The sequence below is a fragment of the Nothoprocta perdicaria genome, unplaced genomic scaffold, assembly GCF_003342845.1.
Source record: "Nothoprocta perdicaria isolate Ctin4 unplaced genomic scaffold, notPer1 scaffold_97, whole genome shotgun sequence".
Classification (NCBI taxonomy): Eukaryota; Metazoa; Chordata; class Aves; order Tinamiformes; family Tinamidae; genus Nothoprocta; species Nothoprocta perdicaria.
In genome coordinates, this window is record NW_020456276.1 from 1,824,347 (window position 1) to 1,833,997 (window position 9,651).

Below are 9,651 nucleotides of genomic sequence, written 5' to 3' on the forward strand. Positions count from 1 at the left end.
TGTAATGATGAAATAAAGAGTTCTCCAACAGCAACAATCCTCTCTGCTTGGAATCATCTTGCTCTTACTATTCTGACGCTCTCTGGTTCCCTCTTGAGACTTACACCCGTGCTCAGGGAATAGCAGGAATCCRCTGGGGCTGGACTTCCAAAGCCCCACACTGTTTTCTTTCCAGGGGTTTTTTGCTGTCCCAGCAGGCAAGTCAGCAGGCAGGGGGAAGAGGAGGAGAGGAGGAGCTGGGGAATATCAGGCTGTGCTGAGAGAGAGCCCAGAGACAAGGAACCTGGCTGCACAGCCAAGAAGCGGCTGTCCAGAGGCCCCCCACAGCTGACCCCCATGCACACACAGCTCCTGCGTGAGGAGGATGCGCRCGCGGATAGATCTCCTGGATGTAGGAAATGCTGTTTCAGACACAGCCACAGAGTCCCATCTCGTCCCTCCCCACCCTGACTCTTTCCAAGGGCTCCATAAAGCCAGCTCAGCCCTCTGTGCCCCTGGCAGGATGGTTCCTGCCGGGAACCACAACCCGCCAGGGCTTTTAGGAGCCGTCCTGCCCGGAGCTGCAGACACCGGCATTCCCTTGAGCGCTGAACCCGCCCCGCCGTGTCTATAGCAACCGGAGYACACACATGGTGACACCAGGACGGAGTGCGGTGACACCAGGACGCTGTGCGTGCCACTGGCAGCGCCATGGACGAGCTGGAGCTCAGCGGTGAGYGTGCACGGCACCCGGGCACACTGCCATGGGCACAGGGGCTTTCCTCTCACAGCGCCCTGGGSTCACCAGCTCTGCTCCCCGCAGTCTGCAGGGCACCTCTCTGCGTGTCTGGTGACAAAGAAGCCTTGGAGCTGGCTGTGAAGAGCCAYGGGAGGGGCAGAACCTTCCTAAATATCTGTGGGCAGGGGAAATTGCCAGCTGGGAGAGAGGGGGGTGCCAAGGAAGCGGAGCATACTTGGAAAGGAAGGGAAGCAGCAAGTTGTTGTCTCTTCGGGGGTGACTCCCACTGGTGGCATTCGCCTCCCCTGACCTCACAGATATCCAGAAGCGGATCTCCTTTGGGTCGTGTCAGGAGCGGAAACTGTTCCCTTTCCACCACGCACCAGACAGACTGGGCATCCAGCTCGTCCCGATCAGAGGAGAGGCTTGGCTTGGGCCAGGCTGTTATCAGAACCACAAGGTGAGTTTTTTGGATTTTCACGTTCAGAGCTTTTCCTTTACAGCAGACCAACCCTATAGCAGCAATAAGACCATCATCAGYCAGACGTGGCATCCCAACGCGTGTCCTGCAAAGCCTTTGTAGAAGGGCTATGCARATACTAGGAAAGGCCACTCTCATCCTGGAATATACGACTAGATGTACTGGTCTTCAAAGCTCCAAAGTGTCCTAACACTCTAAATTTAGGATAAAGTAGAGAAATTAGAGGGAATGACCTATTTTGCTGAAAATGGTGTCTTAAAAATGTCGGTAAGATGTTTCTGCTTTTGAATTGCAGAAAAGCAGCCTGGTATACTCCCTGGCTCACAAGCCACTAAGTAAGAAAGGCTATGTGGTAGGGGCGAGAACAGCGCAGCGTTTCATGCCGGAATCACAGGTAAGACGAGTGCTCTTCAAAGCAGCACAGTCACAACCCACAGGAATTTGCAGTCYGTTCCCACCAGCTTTGGTTGCATTTGCCGGAGGTGGAGTTCACTTGTGCACAGCGCTCGAGATCCACATATTGCTTCAGTTCCACTGGAGAAAGAGAACCGAAATAATGCAGCAGGCCCGAGGGGGCCAGGCAAGTCCCTCAAGAGCTTTGCATCCCCTGCAGACATCAGCTACTCCCGCTTTTTATTCTCCCTTCCATTTGTGGTGAGGACTTTCTTCAGAAACAGACCTGGACAATGAGAGGGGTTGGAAAACCATTCTTTTCCGTATCTGTGACATTAGTAGACAGTCAAAAATAGACCTAACATATAGTAGCCATAGCTCTCCCTACACATAACCTAAGGGCAGGTAAACTCCTGCACTGAGCCTCGAGCGTGCTGACTGTTCACATGAGCTCCAACAACAAATACAGAGCCTCACATGTTCCTTTACATCACAAACACACACACATGAACATATTACAGAACCACAGAGTGGTTGGGGTGGGAAGGGACCTCTAGAGATCATCTAGTCCAACCCCCTGCTCCAGCAAGGACACCCAGAGCACGGGGCATCCAGTTGCATCCAGGCGGGCTGGAAGAGAAGGAGACTCCACAACCTCCCTGTGCAGCCTGTGCCAGGGCTCTGGCACCCTCACACTAAAGAAGTTCCTCCTCACATGGCGATGGAACCTCCTGGGTKTCAACTTGCACCCMTTACCYCTTGTCCTGTCACTGGTCACCACCAAGAAGAGTTTGGCCCCCTCCTCCCTWAATTCTCCCCTCAGRCACTTATACATGTTGATCAGATCCCCTCTCAGTCTTCTCCTCTCCAGGCTAAGCAGGCCCAGCTCACTCAGTCTTTCCTCATATGAGAGATGCTTCAGTCCCTTCATCATCTTTGTTGCTCTCCACTGGACCCTCTCTAGAAGCTCCATGTCCCTGTTGCCYTGGGGAGCCCAGAACTGCCCCCAGTGCTCCTCTACGTGCGGCCTCACCAGAGCTGAGCAGARGGGCAGGATCCCTTCCCTGCCCTGCTGGCAACATCCTCCTGATGCAGCCAGGAGCCCATTGGTTTTCTTGGCCAACTCTCTCTTCTGCCCAACTCCCCAGCCTGTCCAGGTGCCTCTGAATGGCAGCACAGGCCTCTGGAGTGTCGGCCACTCCACCCAGCTTGGGATCATCCGCAAACTTGCTCAGGGTGACCGCTGTGCCTTTGTCCAAGTTGTTGATGAACAAGTTGACCAGCACCGGGCCCAGTACCGCCCTTGGGGACACCACCGGCCACAGGCCTCCAACTGGRCTCAGCCCCATTTATCACCACGCTCTGGGCTCTGCCACCCAGCCAGTTCTCGATCCACCTTATTGAGGCAAATCAAGGACCTGCTGCCTCACCAACACGGTATGTTACCTGGCCTAACTCTGTAAAATGGCAGTACAGAGGGAGAGATGGCAGAGGCAACATGGGGGAAGCAGCAGTGAGGGCGAATTTACCTTGTTCTGCTGTTTTACACTAGCAGAGCATCCCGGGTATCCACTGAATAGCAGTCTATAGTATCCAGGGGGCTGCTGACCACGTAGAAATGTTGTGCAGGACATAAAATCTTCTGTACTGAAWTTTTCTCTCTTACAGGCTGTGACTCCTGGCCCGGGAGCGTACCAGTCACAGTGGGAGAGAAAACGTCTGTCTGCCTATGCCCCGTTTTCCATGAAAACACCACGATTTCCAGAGAAGCCTTTGGAAAGAGAATTTTTCCCAGGGTAACACAACTCCTCTCACAGCTTTAGTAGTTAGCAAGAGCACTAACAGAGTCAAATACTAAGGCACAAGTGGGAGACGGGCAGCTGCATTCCCAGTAACCTACCTTACGTTTGAAAAGCTCCCCTGTGGTTTAGTCTTTCACCTAGCATGGTGACTAGGAGCCCACAACATGCGTTTCTCCCAAGGATTAAGGCAGGACCGGGACATYAGCAGCCGCAAGCATCGCACTCCAGTTCCAACTTTGTGATATGGTGCCTATATCTTTTTTAGCCCTGGAACTTACGAAGCAGACAAGCTCTTGCTGCACAAAAAAATCACCTGGCCGATGAAGTTTGGGTCACCAGACTGGGCTTTAGTGCCAAAGCCGGTGAAGAAGACACTAAAAACAGAGGTACCCAACACATGGGCAGGGTAAGGGGATGGGATTCCTTGTTGGATACTTCTGGCAAAGGAAARCAGGGGATTATTTAAAGGCGTTTTGTCAGCCTCTCCTCACTGTCCTGCTGGGAATGTGGCTGTACGAGCCTGGGACACAAGCTACAAGGCGACTGCCTATCAGATACCCGCTCTGCTGAAACCAAATTTGGAGGAAATATCTGCAATAATTTAAAAAGTTTTCTGTTAAGAAGTCTGATCTAAAAGTAAGATTTTAGCCAAAACATGGGCACCTACGTGCAGACTTCCCCGTGCAGCTCTCCTGAGAGGAAAATATTCCCAACTTAAAACAGTGGTTGAGGCTGGAAAAGCCCTTTCCTGGCAGCGACACGCTGAGGACGGTCTAACAGGACGGGTTTTATTTTAGCTGGTGGCAGACAAGGAGTTCAGGAAACRTCGCAACCGCGTGGCCTACCTGAGCCTGTACTACGGCTGAGCCTCCGTGCTCCAACGGCCGCCTCGGGCCTCTCTAGCTCTGCCTCCCAAAATAAAACGGCTTCAAAAAGAGGTTTTGGCCACTTCTGTGTTTTCCAAATATCATATTTCCATTAAAAAAATAAATAAATAAAAAGGGTTAGGAAGGGAAGAGCAGCGGGTAGCTCTGGTCTCGCTGAGTACTTGGCCCCACATGCTGTGTCCTTCTCTGCAGCTCCCATTTCCCCACGTTGCTGTGGGAGCACTTCCACAAAATGACACCCCTTCTCCCTGCCACTCTGTGCCACCACAGGGGGCTTTTTTCCCAAATAAAAATTAAAAATTAAAAAAAAGAAAATCAATCCACACACTGTTCACACGCTTTCCCAGCCTTTCCAGATGCCAAGGACTCAGTCAAATCAATTTTGTTTGTTGGACATAAAACTTCTTTTATTATGAACATAAACCTCACTATTTTCACTCTACATTTTTTCCCCTACCCAGTGAGGGATTTTTGCAATCATGAAAAAATGTGTAATCTGAATAAAGAAAAATAGATTTTTTTTATATATACACATATACACAATGGATCTCTGTACATTCGTTATTCTGTACAACCAAGGCACCAGCAGGAATGACAATGGTACATGCAGATCTGGACCAAAGAGGAGCCTTTTGTCTTAGGAATTCAACCCATGTTTTGCCCAAGTAAAGGCTCCGAAGATTAAAGGAAAGGCCTCACAAGTTAGCTAATGATCACAAAACTCCCATCATCATTCATTTTCCCTGCTGAAAAGAAGGATTCTGCTCGCAAGAACATGGTGGGTGGGGGGAGAACTCTGTGGATAAAAGTTCTTAACTGAGAAATGATAAAATAAAAAAATGTGAACAACAGAATGACCCTCTGGACTGTAAACTYGATACCGCTTTATTCCATATACCAAGACTTTCAGCACAGCTTTTTTCAAAYAGCTGGCGAGGGCTTGAAGTCTCAAGGGATTTGTGCTGTGTTGGAACTAACTTTGGAACTGAAAAATGCCCCGAAGCAGCTGTTACATCCTAACATACATTCTGCTGGAAAATAACTTCTAAGCAGAGCAGTGTAAACACTACACTTAGCTTAAGTTACAAGTGCAGCTGTAGTCAGTAARATGCTCGTAAAATGCCATCTTGGTTCTGTACTTACACACTGCTCTCCTACCAACATATCAAACACCTTCAGTTTAGAAGAGTCTATTTGCTTTTACCTGCCAACAATACAAAGATAGCTTAAAAACAGAAAACTTCTGTGGGCTTCTTCTGTTTGTTACACATGCTGCTTGGATTCTAAGGCCAGACTGAGTCAGTTTCTCTTCTAACCTGTGAGACAGCCACAAATTATGTCCTTGTATCCTGTAGTGTCTGCTGGGAAGCACTAAGCAGCAGGGAGGGACCTGTGTGCCTGTTCTCCTTAGACACAGAAACAAGGAACAAAAATAACCAAGACTGTTCCTATCTGTAACCAGGTGGCCTCAAATGCCTTTAAGGCCATTGACTATTCACCGTTCCACGTCAGCAGGAGTGGAGGGGAATAGGGAGCACTGCAGGACAGGATGACAGTGCAGGAGAGATCACATCCCTGCTCCTGCCGCTCTAGCAGCCTGCTTGTTCCTCTTGTCTTGTGCCATGTCTCTCATCTACAGCAGCAGTGGTGACAGCCAGGACAGCCCGAAAACTGGGCTCCTCTTGCTCTGGGCAGTCAGCTGGCTGCACTTCACTTCTTCCTGCGAATCTTAGGCTTTTTCACGGGCCGGAGGTAAGGATTGTCGATCATGTTCTCCTCCCCGTTCCGGCTGCCCGACAGGGAGGTGTTCTGCTGTAGCACTGAAGCATTTTCTTTTTCAGGTCCCGAATCATCCTGACACATTAATTAAAAACAAAACAAAACAAAAAAAAMCACCAGCATAAACAAAGTTAGGCTAGAAATGGTTCAAACACCACAGAGCCTAGGGGTAAAACACATCAAAAAGGCAACCAACATAAACTGCAGCAGACAAGGAGCTGTATTAAAAGTGCAGATTTTTGATTTCTAGCAAAAGCAGATCTTCTTTGGGAACACTGCAAGATGTCATGGAGTCCTCTCTCCTCTCACACTGAAATGAAGGTTGCCCTGAAAGCACACGATCCAGCATCAAAGAATCTCATTATACAGTGCACCCTGGAGGAAATTAGGGAACCATGACAGTGCTAGACATTTACACCTGGGGAGGTGCTATAAAATGCTATAAAATGCAACCCACTTCGCCATTTCCCACCCACTCTGCCCAGCTGCAAGGAAGACAGACAAAGCAGAACCGGGTTTCACAAGTCTAAGAAAGTCAGGCCCAAGGGACCTGTGCRTCTCGGAAGCTGTGCGTACCGTGGTAATGTGCAGGGGGAGGTTCTCTGTGTCAGTCTGGTCGTCTTGTTCAGATGAATCTGTTTCTTCCATTTGCTGCATTTCCAGCTCAGAGGGAAGAAGAGCTGTCAGGTAGGGTACTGTGAAAGGCCTGGCAGCAATCACTAGGGTTGGAGAAAAGGACAGAGTCAGCAAACTGGGAGAAACCTCCTCAATTCAGAGGCATTCATTAGCCAAGGCCTTTTCCAACATCAGGAKAAGCCTTTGGTCATGGTGGCAGTCTGCAACCTGGCAAAACTAGTTTTGATTCTGAATTCTGTCTTCTTTACCCTTGTTCATAATGGAAAAATCCTCATTTCCCTGCTTTCCTTGCCAGGGCAAACGCAACATGATCCTTCAGCATTCACTTCCTGCACTAACATGATCTATAAAGGCAYACTCAGTGAGGTAACTATCATTTAAGGCACTAATTTTCCTAGGTAACTCACGTGGGAATGTGCTAACGTCATCCTTGAAGAGGCTCTGTGTTTCTCCTGTCTTTGCCATGAAGCGCGTGAGAGCTCTTTCAACATCCCGTCTTTGGGATGCTGCCTTTTCCCGCAGCACCTGGTAATCTGAAACTGGCTCCCGATAGGTCTGTGGAGCAAGGAAGGGAAAAGAAAGTTCTGTCACTCAATGCGGTGCAACCTGCTGTAGTTCAAAACATCACTGAGATTTCGATACTACAAACACAGACTTTCAGTATTCACAAGCCTCTCAGACACCTACAYGGTAGCCAGGCTAAAATCTACAGCGAGAGTTACCTGCAAACTTTAAGCAACTGAAGTCAGGCAACCTGATGTCTTGGATAAAAAGTGGCAGTGCCACAATAAAAATACACCAACTAGTGATATTATTGACGCCAAATAAACTCCAAATGACACAAAAAGTCTCTCTCACTCACTGGCGTCTTGATGTAGGTGTGAGGATCTGGAAACTCAGGGAAGTGGCCGGGGATGTGGGATGGATGTGGCTTGTTCTGTCCGGCTGTCAGGGCTTTCGGAGTCACCGGCTGGTTGGTCACAGGAGCTAYGGTTCAAAAAACATCCACAAACAGAGATCAGCTTAACTCTGCCAAGTGCCAGGCATGAGGAAGTGTTAMCTACACTGAGCTGTGACCCAAGATTCAAGGTCCTGTAAAAGGAAGAGAGCGTTTTTCATAATAAGTAATTGCAGATCGTGTTTGAACAGAGAACAACAGTTATTCAAGTCCTCTCTTCTACACACAAAAGAGAAAACCACCTTCAGAGTCTTGTGTGCAACAGGGACGCTGAAGCAAAGGCAAACAACACCCATTTGTTCGAGGGTATCCTTCCATAACYGATTACATAGTCACTACAGAATTTATTTAATGGGAGCTGTCCATCTAGAAACACCAGACTGTGTCATCCACCAGCAGAGCAGCAGCTCTCTGGATGTCAGGAGGAGAGGTCTTTTTGCTTTGTTTTGTTTTTGTTTTCTCCAATTTCCTGTGTACAAAGAGAAGGGAATTCCCACGTACGGGCAGTGATGACCATCCTCTGGGAGCGCTTGGCATACGCAGGGAGCGTCTCTACGTTGAATCCTGAAACAGAGAAGGAAACAGCAATCACACCAGGAGTTTGTTCTGCCAAAAGAAGCCCTCACCTGAGGCCTCACTCTACTCAGACAGAAGTCAAGCAAAATCCTGCCAAGGGCTCCGCTGTACATACGAACAAAAACGGGGYGCTGCCTGTTATATTCGCACTGCATCCCCCGCAGGGATCCCTCTGCAGGGCCCTGTCCCAGCGGGGAGGCACGGAGGCCGCCTGGCCAGCACGGGCGGCCAGRACTGCTCGTTCTGGGGGCTGCTCACCCATTTCGACAAGGGTCACCACGATGTCGGACAGCGTCGGCTGCGTCCTCGCCGTGTGCTCGCAGTAGGACTTGGCGCTCCTTCCGATCTCGGAAACATCTGGCAAAGAAACGTCGTTTCACCAGAAACATGAGAACCATCAACGTGGGCTTGTTCTCCAGGCAGCGACCGCAGGGTGACACAGCGCGACCGCGGCCTGGGACACCCCGTTCCGAGGGCGTTTTTAGCTAACCCCCGATCCCGGGGGTGTTCGGCACCCGCAGGGACCCCACGAGGCCCGCGGCACTCACAGCTCTGCAGCATCTCGGTGAGCGTCTCCACGGCCGCCTTCTCGGCGCTCTCGAAGCCCGCCTCGGTGAGCAGGGAGCTCACCACCACCTGCAGCGTCCGCCGCCGCGCCAGGTAGTAGTTATCGGCCGGCGTCGTGGGCTGCTTGCTGCCGGACCTCTGCGGAGAGACAGATCAGGGACGGGACCGGGACCGGGACCGCCGGTACCGCCCCTTCCCCCAGGGCTTCCCATAACCGGGACGCGGCCCCTTTAAAAACGCCGGTGCTGCCCCCCCTCCCCTCCCGCCACAGTGGAGCTGCAGCCAATGGGATGCCGCCGTTGGGCCCCGCCCGCCGCCGGCGCTTCAGCCAATCAGCGCCCCCCTCTCCCCATCCCCGCGCCTACAAGCGCTGCGGAGGGGGCGCGGCCGCCCCGGCGCCGCCGCCGGTGGGAACGGCCTCCCTCTGGGCCCCGCGGCCGCGCCCTCCCGCCCGGGCCCCGCGCGCCGGCAGGGCGGCGCCGTTACCGTGCCGGAGCTGCCGGACGCCGCGTCGGCCATCTTGGAGCSGTGTGAGGCTGTGCGCAGGCGCGGCGGGGCGAAAAGGGCGGGGGAGGCGCGCGCGGGGCATTGTGGGGTTTGTAGTAGCAGGAGGGAGCGCGCGCGGGGGCGGGGCGCGCAGCGCGCATGCGCGGGGAGGGGGCGCGGGCGGCCCGTGGGGTCCCGTGCGTGTCCCCCGGGGCCCGCGTGTCCCGGCGCTCCCCCAGCCACGAGCGGCCGCCAGGGCCCAGCTGCGAGGCCCTCCTGGCGCTTGGGCCGCGGGCGTGCGGTGCCATCCGTGTCCCGCCGGAGGTGACACGGGGCCGAATTCCACGCGGACGCCGTGTCCCGGCGCG

At 52.3% G+C, this 9,651-nt stretch overlaps 2 protein-coding genes across 2 annotated transcripts; one reads left to right on the forward strand and one right to left on the reverse strand.

Moving 5' to 3' along the window:
- Positions 1–690: 690 nt before the first annotated feature.
- On the forward strand, positions 691–4,260 carry PIFO (primary cilia formation). Its single transcript, XM_026053082.1, has 6 exons — positions 691–712; positions 1,036–1,178; positions 1,495–1,593; positions 3,261–3,388; positions 3,660–3,787; positions 4,190–4,260. Exons 1-6 carry the CDS (start codon positions 691–693, stop codon positions 4,258–4,260), a joined length of 591 nt encoding a protein of 196 aa, XP_025908867.1.
- Positions 4,261–4,967: 707 nt separating this feature from the next.
- TAF8 (TATA-box binding protein associated factor 8) lies at positions 4,968–9,340 on the reverse strand. Its single transcript, XM_026053167.1, has 8 exons — positions 9,284–9,340; positions 8,779–8,935; positions 8,489–8,587; positions 8,156–8,218; positions 7,559–7,683; positions 7,104–7,251; positions 6,637–6,779; positions 4,968–6,135 (listed from the first exon to the last, which is right to left on the reverse strand). Exons 1-8 carry the CDS (start codon positions 9,314–9,316, stop codon positions 5,992–5,994), a joined length of 912 nt encoding a protein of 303 aa, XP_025908952.1. The 5' UTR covers positions 9,317–9,340; the 3' UTR covers positions 4,968–5,991.
- Positions 9,341–9,651: the final 311 nt, after the last annotated feature.